This window comes from Carassius carassius, chromosome 39, assembly GCF_963082965.1.
Source record: "Carassius carassius chromosome 39, fCarCar2.1, whole genome shotgun sequence".
Taxonomy (NCBI): Eukaryota; Metazoa; Chordata; class Actinopteri; order Cypriniformes; family Cyprinidae; genus Carassius; species Carassius carassius.
Window position 1 is genome coordinate 26908660 of NC_081793.1, and position 20418 is coordinate 26929077.

A 20418-nucleotide genomic window follows, 5' to 3' on the forward strand; every position below is an offset into this window, starting at 1 on the left:
TTACGGAACTATTTCATAAGCTGTGCCCAAAATTTGTCTGTATTTTGCAAATTTACACACTCCCAAAATAGAAATCCCAAAATATAATACTACTTCAATCCTGTGATGTTTGTTTTACCTCCACTCCACCATATAGCACAGCGCAGTCACCATAATTCACCAGAAAGAAAGAACGATTGCCATTTAAAATTAAAACCACTTGTAACAGGATTGTCTGAAAAGAAAAGAAACAAGATCTTGATTCATAGTCTATACAGTGTGTGGCCTGAATACATAAAAAATACAAAAATACCAAGCTTTGCTGAGGTCCTTGCTTCCAAGTGACAAAAAAATACCCAAGAAGCAGTGAAGCTCTTCTGAGGGAAATACTGATTTATATACTGAGTGACACGAGCGAGAACACTTCCATTTGTGTACTGCTGATAAAAGACCATGCCATTGTAATAGTCATTAAAGCAATTCCAGAGTGACAATGTAATCTTCAACATTCAAAATATTCCTAATGACTGAGAATACAGGAATTATGAGTGACAAAAGATTGTTGAGCTACACAAATTAGGAAATGGCAAAAAGAAAGTAGCAGAATTTTCCATTTTTAATTCAATAATTGAATTCCCTAAAGTTTAAATCAGCTGAAGATGTTATACTGGCCCACACAAATGGATAAACAATTTGTGAAAATTTGGGTTCTGGTTCTAATAAATGTGTGTATTACCTGCCAGTGTTGTTGTTGCAGATGTCATCAGCTGGTGTGCCCAAGACCACCAAAGGACATTCCCGTGTCTATGTTTTGCTCCACCTGGGTCTCCGTCATTACCCTCTGTGTTTGCGTTAGCTATTCTAAGCGTTTCCTTCTATCATTGTTACCCTTGTTATCCTTGTCTTGTCTTGGATGTTATTGTTTGCTGGTGTTAGGCCCTGCCTGTGTTGCCAATATCTGTTTAATAAAGCCTGAACGTGGATCTGCTGCTCCGTTGTCACGGCATCAGTAACAGTGATAGCTTTACATGAGGAAAAGACAGAAATTTACAGAGACTGAATTAATGAATTGAACTGAAGGATTGGATCAGTCTGACCAGGTTTGTTTACAGAATCAAGGATTCATTGAAAAGTTCTCGTTCAAAAAAACGATTCGTTCATAAATGACTTGACCATATTGATGATATAATGATAATGTCATGAATGTGCAAGAAAGTTTACAAGTTTTTAAGTCAATCACAATATACATTTTAGTTTATTCACCACACAAAATTATCATAAGTCTCATAAAAAAATAAAATAAAAATAAAAGATACAAAACCCGATTCCAAAAAAGTTGGGACACTGTACAAATTGTGAATAAAAACAGAATGCAATGATGTGGGAGTTTCAAATTTCAATATTTTATAAAGAATACAACATAGATGATATATCAAATGTTTAAACTGAGAAAACGTATCATTTTAAGGGAAATACAAGTTAATTTTAAATTTCATGGCATCAACACATCTCAAAAATGTTGGGACAAGGCCATGTTTATTGTATGGCATCCCCTCTTCTTTTTATAACAGTCTGCAAAGGTCTGGGGACTGAGGAGACAAGTTGTTTAAGTTTAGGAATAGGAATGTTGTCCAATTCTTGTCTAATACAGGCGTCTAGTTGCTCAACTGTCTTAGGTCTTCTTTGTCACATCTTTCTCTTTATGATGTATGATGTGCCAAATGTTTTCTATGGGTGAAAGATCTGGAGTGCAGGCTGGCCATTTCAGTTCCCGGATCCTTCTTCTATGCAGCCATGATGTTGTAAATGATGCAGTATGTGGCCTGGCATTGTCATGTTGGAAAATGCAAGGTCTTCCCTGAAAGAGACAACGTCTGGATGGGAGCATATGTTGTTCTAGAACTCGGATATACCTTTCAGCATTGATGGTGCCTTTCCAGATGTGTAAGCTGCCCATGCCAAACGCACTCATACAACCCCATACTATCAGGGATGCAGGCTTCTGAACTGAGCGCTGATAACAACTTGGGTTTTTCTCCTTCTCCTCTTTAGTCCGGATGACATGACGTCCCAGTTTTCCAAAAAGAACTTCAAATTTTGATTCATCTGACCACAGTTTTCCACTTTGCCACAGTCCATTTTAAATGAGCCTTGGCCCAGAGAAAACGCCTACAGTTCTGGATCATGTTTAGATATGGCTTCTTTTTTGACCTATAGAGTTTCAGCTGGCAACGGCGAATGGCTTGTGGATTGTGTTCACTGACAATGTTTTTTGGAAGTATACCTGAGCCCATCTTGTGATTTCCATTACAGTAGCATTCCTGTATGTGATGCAGTGCCGTCTAAAGGCCCGAAGATCACGGGCATCCAGTATGGATTTCTGGCCTTGACCCTTAAAGGTACAGGTTGTAGGACCTGCCACTAGAGGGCGCACTACCAAAACAATAACAATCGCATGGTCTGATCACGCTGAGGAGGAGCATGGAATGATGGGATTTGTTGTCTTCTACCCAACCGCTGACGGCCATCAATCAGACGAAAAGATAAATCATGGATTTAACGCGATCAGACTATGGATCAAATGCATCCTTGTGCGGCTCTAGAGACGCGATGCCCCGTGTTTGGCATGTTTGCCCCATAATACAAATCTTGTTGATCGTTATAATAGCATACGTTTTCTGTAAAGATACAAATCAAAACAACTCACCCGTCGAGTAAAACACAAGCGAGATCGGCATCTCTTTCTAGTTGAAGTTCGCCGCGAAGCTACTTGCGCATTTGTCCACAACACTGTTGTCATGTGGTTTCTACGTCAGTAAAGGTGGAAATTGGTGATCCTCTACCCATCTTGACTTCTGAGAGACACTGCCACTCTGAAAGGCTCTTTTTATACCCAATCATGTTACCAATTGACCTTATAAGTTGCAAATTGTTCCTCCAGCCGTTCGTTATATGTACATTTAACTTTTCCGGCCTCTTATTGCTACCTGTCCCAACTTTTTTGAAATGCGTAGCTCTCATGAAATTCAAAATGAGCCAATATGTGGCATTTCAAAATGTCTCACTTTCAACATTTGATATGTTAGATTCTATAAGTTTGAGATTTGTAAATTATTCCATTCCTTTTTTACTTACAATTTGTACAGTGTCCCAACTTGTTTGGAATCGGGTTTGTAAAATTGCACTGACCACTTTTATGGTGTTTTGTGACCTTAAGGTTAAATCTTTTAAATGAAACTTAATGAAAACTGGTCATTTGAAATCTTTAATCACTGGGATATTTACTGTCAGACATTTAAACCGGTTATTGCATTGCTGCCTTCTGTAGAACTGCTTATTGCTGAACTCGTTTCATAATTGATGAACTTGACAGTTATTGAATTGAACTAAATTAACACTAAACTGAATTGAGATGAACAATCACACTACTGTCTTGTTTCCATGAATTTTTTCCTGTTTATAACCGGGAAGCTGCGTTGAAAGAATCTCTGCTGTATAGAAATAATAAAGGTGACTTGAGATACAGTCAAACATTATTATATTTATTAAACCTCAAATTTAGATGCCCATATTAAAAATGCTTAAGTGATTTTACAGACAGAAATGAGCAGGAAGAATCATGTACTGAGATGGGATATGACATTAATGCATTTGGGAGACACTTTTATTCAAAGCAACATACATTCAAACTATACAAACACTCTACATTGTCCTAGACAAGTGTTTGTATCCTAATAAGATATAGTTCTAATGAAGATAAATGAGGAAAAACTTTCAGTTCTACTTTCAGTAAAGCTCTAGTTAGTTTAAACTTATGAAGCTGACATTTGACACACACATGACTAATACCAATCCATTGGACCTGTTCTATTGTACTTTTATGCTGGTTAGAGTCCTTTGTAATCCTTTATATTAAACTACCTTAATGAAAAACTGAAGCTATTACATCATCAGTTGTCAGTGACATTTGTTGTCAGATGCTAAACAAACTGGTTTTACTTCTTTTCCTGAAAGAAGATGAAATTACGGCTTTGCCTTTTGCAGTTTTCTTAACTTCAGTTCGATGCTGTTTGGCAGACCGTATTTGACCAGCTCCTGCTTGATCTGAAACACAGATGGACAAACAGAACGAATTTCCCCATGTGATCTATTTGAACCGTATTCGGTTTAAATATTCATAGTAAGCGTGACGTACTTGCTGTAAAACTATTTCAGTGCTGCCATTCTGTGTCAAGTCCATAAATGAGGAAAGTCTCACTCGTAATCCAACGACATTGTCTAAAGGGAAACACACAGGAACACCTAAATACTAATTTGTATTTGTTGACACTAATCATACAAACACAATATGGTTGTGGCGAGTGGGGCGGGGCCGAGGGACGTGGGAACACGTGTGAGGCCGGCAGTGATTGGGCAAATCAGTGGCACCTGCGGCCCACCGCCAGTCTCGAGTCCCACGTAGGAGATGGAAGGATATAAAACTGGAGCGACGACAGTGAAGGACGAGAGAGGACCAGGCCTGGGCTTTTAGTTGTGTTTTGGTTTCATTTTATGCGCACCAGTCGTCCGTGAGGGGCTGGTGCGCTGTTTTGTGTTTATTTTGTATTAAAATGTTGTTTTGATTGTCCGCCGGTTCCCGCCTCCTTCTTCCCGATGACTAGGAAGTCTTTTATCATTACAGTGGTGCCGAAGCCCGGGAGAAGGAGGGACGCGCTGCTGAAGATCCCTCGCCGCTGTGGTGAATCCGCGGTGCCATCGAGCTGGCGAGGAGTGTGCCGCCATGTACGCTCGAGGCGGTGGACTGGAGCGAGTTGCCGGGGACGGGCGAGCTCGCTGCCGACTGCCCACGATAGGGAGGGGAGGCTGCCTCCGTGAGGGAGCGGAGGAGTCGGCGCCGTTCGCCAGGGAGCCGGAGCCTGCTGCCTCCGTGAAGGTATCCGGAGGAGCAGGGAACAGGGGACTCCTGCCGGCTGCCCAAAACCGGAGGAGCCGTCGCCGTCCACCGGGCGGAGGAGGAGTGTCGTGCCGTCCGCCGAGGGCCGTCCAGTGCCACCGCCAGGCACCGCGGAGGAGATCGCCCAGCTGGTGGAGGGCCGAGCAGCAGTGTGTCTGGGAACCGGAATTTTTTTTTTTTCTCTCTCTCCCCTCTCTCATCTCTGTCGCTCCTCCTTCCATCTCCTTTTCTCTCGCCTCGTCTGTCCTGCCCCCAGGTTCCCGTGAGCGGTTCCCCCCTGAGGGAGGGGGGGGGAAGTAGAGCGCAGTCTCGTGGGTACCCCCCGGCCTGCGAGGGGCGATGGGGGTATGTGGCGAGTGGGGCGGGGCCGAGGGACGTGGGAACACGAGTGAGGCCGGCAGTGATTGGGCAAATCAGTGGCACCTGCGGCCCACCGCCGGTCTCGAGTCCCACGTAGGAGATGGAAGGATATAAAACTGGAGCGACGACAGTGAAGGACGAGAGAGGACCAGGCCTGGGCTTTTAGTTGTGTTTTGGTTTCATTTTATGCGCACCAGTCGTCCGTGAGGGGTTGGTGCGCTGTTTTGTGTTTATTTTGTATTAAAATGTTGTTTTGATTGTCCGCCGGTTCCCGCCTCCTTCTTCCCGATGACTAGGAAGTCTTTTATCATTACAATGGTATTATATGAAATTGATCAAAACGTTATCTATAGATAAGACTTTTACTTTTGCTGTTTCCTGGTCCACCGTCCACCCTGAAGGCCCACTGACCGGGAACATTAACATTACTGGAGTTCCTGAGGTTTGAGACGAAGCTGCCATTGATTGATCCAGGAATCACAAAGTAGTGTGTGGAGTTTATCGTGTCATAACCAGCCTGAAAGTGTGTAAAACATTATTCATATGAACAGTATATATAGAGAACATGAACTTTTATAGAGTAGTGAATAGTAACATTGTGTTTTCAATACAGAAAACAAGTTTCTTTCACCTGCACTGGATGTCCTGTTACAGCAATGTCACCATAATTCATCAGAATAAATGAAAAATTACGGCCTGAAATTAAAACCACTTGAAACGATGTTTCCTGCAAAAATTAAAAGATAAACACTTTAAGCTTATATTTTGGTTGCTGTCTTTATGGTCTACTGTATTCATTTGGCCTAGTATTCAGAAAATGAATCATGAACAAAGTGAAAACAGTCGCATTCAGAAGAACATCAATCTTACTGTGTTGTTTAAGTTGAAGTAAGCGACTTTATTCCATGTTGCAACAAAGACCCAAGAAGAATTTAAGTACAGATTTGAGAAATGTGTGTTTATATCCTGAGTGGCCCGTGTGAGAACATTTCCACTGGTGTACTGTTGATATGAAACTACACCTCTCAGACGGTTATCAAGATCAGTCCAGAGACCAGCAATTACATCTTGGCTTCTGCTAGCGGGGAATGAGTAGGGGACAAATTGTGATGAAGGCTGGTTAAATGTGAGGTATCCATTATTATTAACCTGCAACATGAGAAATATTGTGAAAATCACTGATCACAGATGAGTTTATAAAGCATACACCACTCACATTAAGACTTAGAATGAAGATGGAATCAAATTCTTACATAAATCTGCTGGTATGTGCGGCCAAAGAACAGAAATGGATTTGACAGCGGAATAACTGAGGAGCTCCCATCATCAACAGCAGCATTTATTGTGTCTCCTGCTGCTGAGCCAAATGGGTAGAATATTGCTTGTGCTACCAAAAGAAAAAAAAATTCGGACATTATTTCTCACAGATTTAGGGGGGCTCATATTTGAATGCGGCTGTGATCAGTAGCAAGATAGTGATGCCCTTTGGTGGCCAACTCATGTGGATGTTACAGTAGTAAAGCAAAACAACTGAAAATGGGGGAAATCTTATGAAATAAATGTTTTTTGTTTGTTTGTTTGTTTGTTTTTTGATGAAATAATGCATATTTGTTTGCCTTCAGTATTGAAGATAGGCCATTTTCTCCAGCAAGCTAAGGGTAGGCACATCAACCAAAGCAACTTCCAGGACAGTCAGGAACCTTGGAGTTGTGACTGTTGATAAGCTGAGTTTCACAGACCACATTGCTTAAACTGCCTGGTCCTTCAGATATGCCTTATACTACATTAGAAAGATCAGCTACACAACATGCTACACAACTCAAGCTCTTGTTCTTCAAGCTCTTGATCTGTCCAGTCTGGACTATTGCAAAACTCTCTTTTCAGGTTTTCCAGCCAATTCTATCAAAACTCTGCAACTAATCCAGAATGTGACAGCAAGTGTAGAACTGTAACTGGGAGTCACAGACGTTCAGATCCTTACCCAGTGGTTTAATAAAGAGAATGGTCAGACAGGCAGTAATCAGAGCACAGCATCAAGTATGTCAGAGATATCCAGAATCAGCAACAGAAACAAGCAGAGGTCGGGGCAGGCTGCAGAGAATCACAGTTGGTATAAACAATCCAAGATCAGACACGGAGGGGACAAACACAGGGAAAACACTCGGAAATGCCAGACAGATCTAAACAAGATTTCACCATGTGAGTGTGGATGAGTGCAACCTTTATAGTGTCACTGATAGGAAACAGGTGAGGTTCAATAATGAGTTCCTAGGCAAGGGTTTATGGGAAATGTAGTCCAGAAACACACATTTGCATATTTATGCTGTCTTTGCCACATTAAGATCAAACAGATGGTAAACAAAACCTTACCAAGTGACAGGACTGATATGAACACCAGCAGATGTTGTGAAACTGGAGACAATCTCATGATGATGACGTCAGAGATAAAACCAGAATTTAGGAGTCCTTCTTCTGTAATCAAACAGCGTTTTTAGAGCATCATGCATTATTATAAATACAGGTAAACCAAAGTCTTTTACAAAAACCCTTTATCAGATGACAGCCAAATGTTACTAGAGTCATTCAAAGCCACTGAAACATTTCAGGTCTTCCTTTATTTCTACTATGTGATATAGTGTAAATATATGTGTTACACTGATATATTGTAAATATGCAAATTCATTTGCATTCTAATGTATATAGTAACATATACCATTATAATTGAGGATACGTGATAAACCAACATGGTTTACTCATAAAAGAACTCATTTTCATTTTATTCACATTTAATAATTATTTTACAAACAACAAAGTCAGTCTTAATATGCTTTTCATCTACAATAATCAATAGTACAATTTGACACTAGTATTACCCTTTTGTCACTTACTCAAGTTACACTTATCAATTTATTATTATTTTTTTTTATTTGATTTTGAGGCTGCTTTTTTGTGTCAAATGTGACCGCTTTGTATACTCAAAAAAACAGCTGCAAACGTATCAGTCCAATTTGCGAAAGAATCATTCAACTGGATTAGAGTGAATCAAATTTGACAGAATTGTCTCAAAAGAAAAATTCAGTAGCCTCAGAGCGGGTTCAGATTTCTTTAGTTTGAAATAATGATAAATAATATGTTTTATAAAATCTAGTGGATTAAAAGGTTAGATAACTTGCTTTAGAGATAAAAGATACCCCATTATAATGTAATGTTTTAGTTCATTACTAATTCCTTACACAAGTAAGACCCAAGAGTATCAGCCCATAGCTCATGGAGCATTACATTAAAGATAATAATTTCACTTACCTCAGACACTTTTTCACCTGCAGTGGGTTAGCAGGAAGTTTGCACTGGTTTTTAATCTGTCCCTGCCTTTGCTCAAGGGCAGAACATCCCCTGGAATGATTATTATTTATTTTTTAATTTCTTTTTTGGAACACCTCCAGAAAGTTACAAAATAGAAAAGGCAGAACATCCCCTGGAATGATTATTATTTATTTTTTAATTTATTTTTTGGAACACCTCCAGTAAGTTACAAAATAGAAAAGTGCTTCACTTCAGATCTTACATTCAGACTTTAGATTAGGTGACATGACAAGTGTCCGTCACAAACCCTTCAGTGAGCTGAGACAGAACAGTAATGGCAGTGTAATAATACCAGCTTTAATTTACATGAATCAGATGACAAAGTGACGGCAACACATTTTGCCTAATTATAATGTTACTAATCTGTCCACTGCAAATATCAGCAAAGAGTTAAACTAGTTAATATATAACAATCTTATATAACAAAATTAATGTCCTATTTTGATCCACTTACCAAGTCAAATATTAAGATACCTAAATATTTCATATAAATGTAATTAAATATATAGTACAGAGTAATACCAACATAGCATTGGGGTTCAGATTTGGTTTAGAGTTAGTTACATTCAAACAATCTTAATCTAAAAGTCCTATGAATTATTTATATAGAATTCATAATACTAATTTACATATCTCAACAAACGATGCTTTTTCCCAGCTCTTCTAAGAGTGGACAATAATGCATAAGATATAAATATTACAACATCCTGAATTTCTGTGAAACTGCTTTAAAACAGACAAAGTGCAATATAACATTTAAAACCGACTTTAAATGAAGATGTCTAGATTGTGACCAAGAGAAATGTTCATCATTTTTTTAAAGAATTGCACAATTTCCATTTAAGATGCTTTTATTGGTTTTTAAATTGTTAATTCTTTGTACTTATATGTGTGTGTTTGCATAGCCGTGGGAACATATTTTATCTGAGGGATGCAGGGGGCGGGGCTTGATGTTGCAGGGCAGGGCCATGGTGGGGGATTTTTGCCAAAATCCTAATATTAAACAGCCCAGACTTTTCTAGATTAACATACACACGAAGACAGAGTTATATGCAAACTAATATATATTTGTGCTTGTGTGATTTTAGTTCAATCATTTTTTCTTTAATATTTCTATTATTTAAAGGGATTTTATTAAACATTAACATTGTAATATGCAAAATTATTGGTCAGTGCACTTTGCCAATTTCCCTGAATTCATCAGAAACAACAAAGTGCAGATGAGCATGCGATGTACACTCAAAACTTAAGTCAATTATGGACAGTGGTTCTACACAACAAAATTGTGTTTTGATAACATTAATGGAATTTGTTGAATATACGCAAACTCCTTGTGTTGTGACAACACAATTGAATGAGGTAGAATCTATCTGAAATAGTAATGTCCAACCAAATCAATTTATTCACGTTGCTTCAACTTAAACCGGTTAAGTTAACTCAACATGTTTTGGTTTATTACAATCTAGCTAATTTTGTTTCACTCTATCAACATAAGGAGGTTTGTTTCAAATTACTCATTTCAATTATTGACAGTGGTTCCACACAATTAGTTCTAGTTACTTTAACTAAATATTTTCTATTTAAAGTTACCCCCTTCAACAAAGCATTTTTTGTGTGATTTGTCTTGTAATAAGTCAAAAGACAAGATGTCACAAATGATCAAAGTGTATTTGTTAAACAAGCAATAAATAATTACACACAGTTACAGTAAATACAGTTTAAACCACATTACAGAATTACAAAAAAATTACACAAAATAGCAGAAATATCAAACTACTCATTTTCTAATTGGCATTCATGGGTAACCAATCAAACCTTATTCCAGGAACAGGAACTGACCTTTAAAACTCCAACTTCTGCTGAACTGTCTTCAATGATGCAGCTTCAAATAGATTCCCACGAGTCTTCTGGATCACCTCCTGATTGCTGCCAACGTCTGTATCCTAGAAGTATTTAAAAGGATGGAGAACTCAAATTCTTGTGTATTAACTTTAAAAAATCATTTATTAACCTTGAACTCACCATATACTCCATACTGCTAGGGTCTTCATTTGGATACTTCAATTTCATTAGTCTGAAGATGAAAACAACAAAATTCAGCCTTTGTTTTTTCCCCCTAAAATTACATGAAAAAAAAGTCAGTCATTCATCTCCTTATGGGAAATACAGGCAAGCAGAAAATGGTACACACATCTGGACCCTGCACGGTAAGCAACAGAACTGGAATGTTCCCAGACCCAGAAACATAGTAAAGACATTAGTAAAACAGTCATGTGACATCAGTGGTTCAACCATAATTTTACAAAGCTACAAGAATACTTTTTTGTGCAAACAAAACCAAAACAGCGACTTTATTCAACAATTCTTCTCCAAATCGCATCTTCCACCATTATCAACAGCACGTAAATAATTCATGCGCATGGTGCTGCTGACCTAGAACACGCATGCGCTGAGCCTTGATTACACACAGAGGAAAGCAATGTTCATGCCTCTTGTTACATTTACATTACATTTACATTTATTCATTTAGCAGACACTTTTATCCAAAGCGACTTACAGATGAGGACAGTGGAAGCAGTCAAAAACAACAAAAAGAGCAATGATTTATATATTGTTACTCTCCATAATGGCGGCATATGTGATTTGGAGAAGAATTGTTGAATAAAATCGCTATTTTTGTTGTCTTTGCACAAAAACGTATTCTTGTAGCTTTGTAAAAGTGTGGTTGAAGCATTGATGTCACATGAACTGTTTTACTGATGTCCTTACTATGACTCTGGGAACATTTCAGTTGCATTGCAGCCTTTATGGAGGTTCAGAAATCTCTCACATTTTCATAAAAATATTAGGGATGCACCGATTGACCCGCCATCAATCAACGTTTCAACGTCAAATAACAGACGAACGTAAAGAGAGTGCTGGAAACGCACAAGGCAGCAATATTTCTTATTTATTGGCATGAAGTTTCGTGCAGAATAACAAACAGCAAAAAATATATGTGCAGAGGGGACGGCTGCCATGACAAAAGAAAAACATCAGTGCAGGCTTCAACCCGGCTGCATTTATGATTTAGGCAATTCAAAAATCTCCAAGATTATTTTAAATAATGATTCAATCCATTTCAAACAACTGTTCAAAAAAATTTAACTGATGTCCCCGCACTGATGTCCCAGGTACACTCAGGTACAGCTGCGCAATTCTCCACCACAGAAGCCGGTCACTGTCAGCTTGCTATATCATGACTCAGAATCTCCTGTAACTAGAAGCGCGAATGAGGCGAATTCGCGTCTACCGCGCCGCGAGACCTCCAGACGCTCTATTTGCGTTTGGTGTGAACGCAGCATAAGAGGTCGCTTTCGACGTCACTGGGTCTTATAGGCGCGAAAATTGCTGGTATTTTTTGTCTAGCTTTCGCAACGCATACTGCACTTTCGGAATTCTTTATTTTCTTTTTCTGCTTGTTTGTGAGTTTTGTTACATCTATATTTTCCATTGTTTAATTATTTTAAAATGAATAGTGTACATGGTTAAAATCGATTCCCTATTTTCATTTTCGAAACTTTTTTTGGTTGGTCCGATCGATTGTGCAATCGATTTTCGAACTAAAAGTGACAGCCCTAGTAATTAATGAGATGTTTATTTTTGGGTGACCTAGCCAGTTAAACACACCTGAACCAGCTAATCAACGTTCTTGGGAATTTTAAAACAATAAAGTATTACTAGAAGTTCCAGGCAGGTGAGTTAGAGCTAAACTCCACAGAACACTGGCTTTCCTAGAGCAGGTCTGGACACCCCTGCCTTGCATCAAAATGAATTGTTTTTGGGAGGCAAATTCATTCATAATCTGTCAGTTTATGGTAATACCACATATTTTGTATTTATTGTATTAATAAACCTAATCTTAATCCATCTGTCTTTTTTTGTCAATTTCCAGTGGCCAGTGAGAGAATAATGTTTTAATACAAGGTTGTGTTGAGTGCAGTTGTTCTTACCTGTGTAGTGGGCACCAAGAGGGTTTCAGTATTTGTCCAAGCACTCTTCTTCAGTATGCAAACATCTTCATAAGTTCTGTAGTGCGGATCCAGTTTGGCAAAGACTGTTGATTCTAATGGGCCTATGGTAATTCTGTATGTCTCAAATTCTGCACAAATCTGTAAACACATGAAGTGCAATGTGTTACAAAAAAAAAAAAAAACGTTTTAACAGCAAAAACCAATTCAATTATCAAAATATTAAGTTATTTATTTGTGTGAGTGATGAATAGTGTCATGTTTACCATTCCAAAAGGGTGAACCTGATTACACATCTGGAGCATTTGTATAATGTGAACAGCTCAGAGTAGTGTCCGGTTTAAAGTCATTGTATGACCACACCGCCATGTTCATAAACAAAGCTTCAAATACTTCCACTGTGCTGAGCCAGGGCTCTCCAAACTCGGTCACATTACATGGTTAGACATTTATTTATTATTTAGCTTTTGCAATTAGTTAAAATATACATATTCTAACAAATAAAGGGAATTACTTCCGCTTTTGAAAGTCATTATGTATTACTAGTATACAATTAATTTATACAAATAAATATATTTTGCTCACAAAATGAGAAAAGAGAGAAACTCCTATTCACCATTTGATTAGCTATAGGAGGAAGTAGCTGAATGACAAATCATTCTGCCTCTTAACATCTCTTATTGTAAGCCATATGTATAATAAAAGTAAAGGTAAGTGATAGGACGTTTTATTTTTGGATAAACATTTTACTAATAAATACAATCTCTCTTAACCACTTCAGCTGTTATTTTGATTTTTTGAGAATTAGGCATATGCAATATTGGACCCACCGGTGGGTCCCCAGAGTTGATGTGGTTAAAATACCTTATTGGGTTATGATATTTAAAACAGTTTGGTTTGATCTAGCGCAGAACTAAAACTTTAATGAAATATTTCCCACAATAATAAATTAAATGTATGATTAGCTAGCTCCACACTGGAGAGCTGCTTTATAACAGGAAATCAAGTTATAATTCTAGCGACACTGACTCTGTATTTTCATGTTTAATATTGAAAAGCTATCTATTGCATAAGGACTGTTATATAAATAAACGTGACTGGACATTTCTTTACTGGAGTGGCTGGAGAACCTCAGAGTTCGTGCAAACATCCACATCGCTGTAATCAAATATGTTCTTAAGAGCTGCTTTTACATCGCGGTTAGTTTTTGTTATGTTTATGCAGTTATTGAGAGCAAGGCGTGCAGTATATATTTACATATTCATTTAAGGTTCGGATCGACTCGGTTTGCTCAAACTGAAGTGCTATCTTCTTCTTTTGAATTGAATCAGGAGAGTGTATTACAATCTTGCTCTACAGCGCCACACTGGTCAAACTGCATTATTGGAGGCTTTCACATTAGGCATACGAGATCAAACAACTAACGTTACTCAAAAACATTTGCCGACAATTTTTTTTATCGTTCGATATATATATATATATACTCAAGTCAATACCTTACAGAGAGTCGTGCGCTTTCACATCTCCCAACCGCTCAAAATCATCTATTAATGGTGCAGTAAACCGATTACACAATACTAGACTGCAAAACAAAAGCACCCCAAAACAGAAACTCTAAGAGAAATTAAAGACTTTGACTTAACACAAGAAAAACTTTAGATTTTCTTACCTGACTGGTACCTCTTGCTCTCCTTCGCACCGTCATCAAATGCGTTGGAAATCGTCACTTCCATTTTTTTTTTTGTATTACAAAATTAAACACTTTACGTTAGTTTAACGATTGATAATTAAGTAGAATTGAAAATGAAACATTTTAAGTTGATTAAGCACAATACAATTGTGTTTTGGCGGAAAACTAAATATACTTGTGTTGTTTTAACAAAACATATCTGTGTAAAACGAACAGTGTAAAAAGAGATTCATTCATCACACATCTCATCAGACAACATCACTGATTATAACATAGCTTTTTTAGAGTTCTTACACTCACGCTAGACTGAATTCAGTGATCGGCTATTCTTTGATAATGTAAATGTTCTCTGCTGCTGTATAATTTGTTCATTGTTTGAATAATGGTAGGCATGCGGTGTTATAGCCTAATTTAACTTACAATGTCTTTTTATTAAACGTGATCAGGTTAAATACAAATTCATTCTTATTAAAATATTTGGTCACACTTTATTTTAGGGTCCAATTCTCACTATTAACTAACCATTAACTATGACTTTTGCCTCAATTAACTCCTTATTTGCTGCTTATTAATAGTTTATAAGGTAGTTGTTAAGTTTAGGGTATTGGGTAGGATTATGGATGTCATGCATTATTTGTACTTTATAAGCACTAATAAACAGCCAATATGTTAATAATAGACATGCTAATAAGGAACTAGTTATTAGTGTGAATTGGACCCTATACTAAAATGGATAACATGCATGAATGCATGTTTGTGTGTGTGTGTTTGTATCTATTTGTGCCAGAGACAGAAAGGGACTTTCCTTTCCTGTTGAGTGGCATATTTATCAGTAAACACTTCTTTCAAACACGTAAACAATCTTTCATATTTCCCCCCCCACAAATATGCAGTCAACATTATATGCACTTCTTAACCTGAGAGCAAAACATTAAAGCAATAGGTCATCCAGAAACATCATTTAGACACCTCACCCATGGTACAAATCCTCAACTGGGATGTCCTCTATTCTTTGTGCAAAAAAAGTTGAGTGAAAATTGTGAAAATTTGAAGAATTGCCTTAAAGTACTAAATAAAAATGAAAATGCATTTTGTATGATCCAAATCATAAAATTAACATTTTGCAGATTCTGCAAGCTGCATGTTAACTTTTGACAACTGCGTGTCTGGAATTTTTCACACACAATGGTAAAGCATTTAACTCTTGTGTCAGCATTCAGGGGAAGTACCTTCATTCACTAGGTGGATGTTTATGTCTGTTGTTTCCTCATTCTGACATTCTATCTCTTATGAGGAAAACAGACTATAAGATTTTGAGGGCTTGTCGTACTTTGTGCGATTGTGTGATTTACAAACAATATTGCAAATATGCAAATACACACATAAAAGACAATATATGTCTGGGATAAAATATAATCATTGAAAGTGCCACCGTAATCTTATATAATTTCAAAACAAATTAAATTCGCATTGCCACATGCTCCTTCAGAAGTCATTCCAACTATATGCTCACAATTCAGACATTTCATTACATTACTAGATTATATGTTTAGAAAAACCATATACCACTTTAACATTAATCAGTAATGATCTGCTATATATTAGTCAAGCATCAGTATGGCTAAGGCCAAGCGTTATTTTGTTAATTTCTATGAGCTTTTTTTGGTAAAAGGCACCTGCAATGAGCCACCAGACTGGGTCAGTGTTACTCCATATCCAGTATGCTTGTGTTTTGTAGGCCACTTCTCCAGGCAAAAGCAGCTGAGGTCTGAACCAGAGAAACACATCAAAGGATGATTCATGATTTCCCTTAACATGTATCCAGGGCTCTTAACTGGCGGGCTTCATCGCTTCCCTGCTTTAAGCTCAGATGAGCGGGAGTCGGACTATTAGGAAATGCCCTGTGATCACAGAGGAAAGATGACCGATGAGAGTTATTGATACTTACCCTCCTGAAGGGCGTAGAGATGAAACAGAAACACTTCAGGACCAGTGGGGACTTCATCACTTTATAATATAAGCAGTAAAAGTTTAATTAATTGGGAACAGTATTCAGAGAGACCCTTCAACACATCTATAGAGAAACACGTCCTCAGCACAATGAGAAATGTTGTGTTATCTGTAAATGGCTCTAATAAGCGAGCCACTGTCAAGAACTTTTATCTCTCGTCTTTTTTCATGCCGGGAATAACAATATTCTCATTATTTTGTGACTTTGGCCCGTAATTAACATTAGATTAATGAACGTATCTGTCTGCCGGCTGCCTGGAAGGAAATGTATTCTGTTCTTCAAAGGTCAGTCAGATGCTGTCCAGATCAGATTGGTGTAATGTCAGATGTCTAAACGCTCACGTCAGGAGATTCATAATGTTCTCTCATCTGTAGAGCAAACAGTCTCAACATCTACATTTAGGGAATAGTTGGTGTGCATCCTGCACACTGTAATAAACAATTAGTTTGAAGGTCAGGTGCATTACCAGTCAAAGGTTTGGAATAATTATGATTGTTTTTAAAAGAAGTCTCTTTTGCTCACCAAGGCTGCATTTCTTTGATTAATCAATTAATCAATCATTAAAAATAAAATACAGTAAAAATATTGGGAAAAATTACTACAATTTAAAAGAATTGTTGTCTATTTGATTGTTTTAAACTGTAATTTATTTCTGTGGTGCGTAGCTGAAATTTCAGCATCATGACTCCAGTCTTCAGTGTCACAATCTCCAGAAATCATTCTAATAAGATGATTTGCTGCTTAAGAAACATTTCTGATTATCAATATTGAAAACAGTTGTGCTGATTCATATTTTTTTGGAAAGCATTATATGGTACCATTCAGCAGTTTAGGGTAAGATTTATTTATTAACTTACAGTAAAGACTTTTTTGACTAAACTACATTTTGAGCTGCAGTTGCCGCTGTATCTCAGCTCTCATCTTTACATCTCGTGTCTATGGCCGGTCTCCTAGCAACGCTCCACGGCGTGTTATTGCTCTGGAAGCACCTGTGGTTTCTAATGATGCCGGTACTGATGCAAATGTGGAATTCCTTTAATCAGAGCATGGAGGAATTAGCATCACTGTCCGTGCTTCTGCAGTCAGAGACACACTGAGTGAATAAGTCTACACACTCAGCACTGCACAGACTGATGTAGCACACACTATACTTAAAAAAATGTTTTGAAGATGAAATCAGAATGGACCCTATTAACATTTCTGGTCTTATAATGAATGATTCATCACGTTATTCCAATGAAAATAATTTATTTTATCAAAATGTAATTATTTAATCCACAGCTGAAATGACTTTTAGAGTCTGAAACTAATTTTCAACCTCTTCCTTTCAGTCAGCTGGGTAAGATTCACTTTTCACCATCCAATCAACTTTAGGTGCATACATTGTTGAATTTTGGTTGAATATCCCGTTTCTCTCATAAATACAGATGAATGTTTTTGTCAGACTGGAGATGTATTTTTCAGATGGACAAACCAGCTGAGCAAATGTCTGAGATTTTAGTTAAATTAAGTAGCATTATCATTATTATTTTTATTTTGTTAATCCAAAAACATCTTGTAAAATATTAATTTGCATGGTTTAACATTACATTTTATTATTACATTTTGATTAAAAATGTAAACTTGAAATTTCTTTTTTTTTGTGATCTTAAATATATTTGTAAAAAATTATATTATACTAACAAATTGCACAAATTACAGCTGTTTATATAAAAACACTTTTTTATTTCTTTCTGAAATGAGTTATATGGATTTGAAATTTGTTGTTTTGTTCATATTTATATTTAAAGAAAATATATAAATATTAACAAAAATAGATTATATACAATATATTTCACTAATTTAATACAATGTAACAATACAGATTTTTTTTCTAAAATTAGCAATATGAAATTTGAGTTTTGCATGATCTTAAACATTTTAAAATGTCATATAATTTTTTATAAAGTTAACTAACATAACGGAAACACCACAAATCACTTTTGTGAAAAGAATCTCTTTTTGTTCTTTCTGAAATAAGAATATGACGTTTTTTTCATGCTCTGAAATATTTGTTTTAATACAACAGAAAGACAATTAGTATAACACCTATATAAAATGAAATAAGAATATAAAAAATTAATTTTGAAACCGTCGCATTCTATAAAACCATATTCTGCTGGCAAGTGCCTACATAAGGAAAAAGACGTTGTTGTTTTTTTGTTGTTGTTTTTGTTTTTTCTCGATTCGTCAATCATGTAAACCCTCAGAAAACTCTTCCTTAAAATTCCTCTTAAAAGAAGCAATAAAAATATCAAACCATGATTTTACAAAAGCAAGGTTAAGAATTAATGCTTAATGTGAGTGTTTCTTCTCTTCTGGAATGGAAGCTGTGGAGCATGCAGTGTAAAATGAGCAAACTTTTATCTTCTAAAATTCTTTAATATCATGTGCAGCCTATTCAAAAGCATCTAATTTTGCAGATGCTTTAAGCAGAAAGGCACTGAAGCGCTTGAAAGCATGGGCCGCTGTAGCAGAAAGTCTCTCGCTTAAGGACACAATGGTAACACAGCAGAAACGCAACCTCAGCACTCGCCTCCAGCCGAATCCCAGAAGGGTGAGTGATCTCGAACAGGCTCTTTGATACACATACCACCAGCCCTTCTGCCGTATGAGTGCACATAAACCGCAGTGTATTACAAATGACTCCACAGACCTGCGCTGTACGGTAAATGCACTGTGATTCTGATTCGCATTCCTTAATCATGAGCATGGAGTGATCGATGTGCTGATGGTTGCCTTGGTAACCTCTGCCAGAAAGGAAGTGGAAGAGGAGAGATTATCAGGGCCCGACCCACATCCTCCATCCCGACCGCCGCTCAAGTGGCTTTTGTTTGTTTGTTTGGTCTTTATAAACCTCTTCAGACCTGCTCAAGGACTGGAAATGACTTTGCCCTCTCCATTATGTTACTGTAGTCTCTGGATACTGAGAGAGAGAAACAAACACACATGGAAAGTGTGATAAGGTCACAGACTAAAGCAGAATGAAAAACCTCCAAGAAAAGGAGTGATAGATGATGCCAAATACATCAGTATGTGTGTGAAGACAGAAATACAAACAGAGGAAATTACAGTGCAAATAATACATGTGCTGAGAGATTTGTAAAGCCCTGATGGCTCTGTAAAATATGTCAAAATTTGGAAGACTTAAACTGACTTTTGTTGCCTGACCCGAATTGATTCAAAAGCTTCCTTCCTTCATATTATATATATATATATATATATACACACACAGTATATAAATAAAATGTACTACAATAATCTATATACGACTTTGAAAAATATTTTTACATTGTAGTTTAAAGATGAAGTGTGTAATTTCCATTGCATTACTTGTGGCACCAAAAATCAGCTAAAAATACCCCCCAAAATACACACACCAAACATGTACGCAAACACACCTTGCATTCCAAGTAATCAGCAAAACTATAGAATGAATACATGATTATCACGGCTGCTAAACTTGTCTTATTAAACAGACCATCAGAGTATCTGGATGGGTGCTGAGAAATGTGAAAGAGATGAGACTTAATGACAATAATACAATGCATCTGTTACAGTATTTAATAAATCCCATCACTGAGGGTAAACCAGAACTTTTGCTAATATATATATATATATACAGCATATTAGGATTAAAAAAAAAAAAGTTTTGCAACAATTCATGTCAATTTTAAACCATGAAACAACATACTTTTTGAAATAGGACACCTGTGCATTCATATATCCACTAAATAATAATATATAATAATCAGAAAACAAACGTAAGCATGCATAATTATATAACAATATAATAAAATCTATATATATATATATATCAGATTCTAAACTGCAAATGTTAAGTTTGGAATCAGGTTTGGATCTGATTTGTAAACATTAAATTTCATGTGTGTCTGGGCTGCAGAAAAATTGTGATTTTAGTCTGATATATCAACATATATAAATAAATTGTATTTTGCCACCTATCTGAACAAGACAAAAAGTTTCACATTCTTGTATGTACAAACAGGTT

General features: G+C 36.9%; 1 protein-coding gene and 1 long non-coding RNA gene across 2 annotated transcripts; both read right to left on the reverse strand.

The window, feature by feature from the left end:
* Nucleotides 1-3789: 3789 nt before the first annotated feature.
* On the reverse strand, nucleotides 3790-6708 carry LOC132121167 (sushi, nidogen and EGF-like domain-containing protein 1). Its single transcript, XM_059530351.1, has 6 exons — nucleotides 6547-6708; nucleotides 6164-6442; nucleotides 5925-6020; nucleotides 5654-5810; nucleotides 4175-4257; nucleotides 3790-4083 (listed from the first exon to the last, which is right to left on the reverse strand). Exons 1-6 carry the CDS (start codon nucleotides 6706-6708, stop codon nucleotides 4003-4005), a joined length of 858 nt encoding a protein of 285 aa, XP_059386334.1. The 3' UTR covers nucleotides 3790-4002.
* Nucleotides 6709-10499: 3791 nt separating this feature from the next.
* On the reverse strand, nucleotides 10500-13428 carry LOC132121111 (uncharacterized). The gene is made up of 4 exons (XR_009426243.1): nucleotides 12649-13428; nucleotides 12377-12454; nucleotides 10679-10730; nucleotides 10500-10599 (listed from the first exon to the last, which is right to left on the reverse strand). It is a non-coding gene; the product is annotated as an uncharacterized LOC132121111 (long non-coding RNA).
* Between the last annotated feature and the right edge of the window lie 6990 nt (nucleotides 13429-20418).

What these genes read in the sequence shown, in the direction of transcription:
- LOC132121167 (XM_059530351.1), bottom strand. Translation starts at nt 6,708, where the DNA reads ATGTCCGAATTTTTTTTTCTTTTGGTAGCACAAGCAATATTCTACCCA. An exon ending in GCACATACCAGCAGATTTAT is followed by an intron (nt 6,443 to 6,546) that starts GTAAGAATTTGA and finishes CTCATGTTGCAG; the next exon opens with GTTAATAATAATGGATACCT. An exon ending in CTGAAATAGTTTTACAGCAA is followed by an intron (nt 4,084 to 4,174) that starts GTACGTCACGCT and finishes TCTGTGTTTCAG; the next exon opens with ATCAAGCAGGAGCTGGTCAA.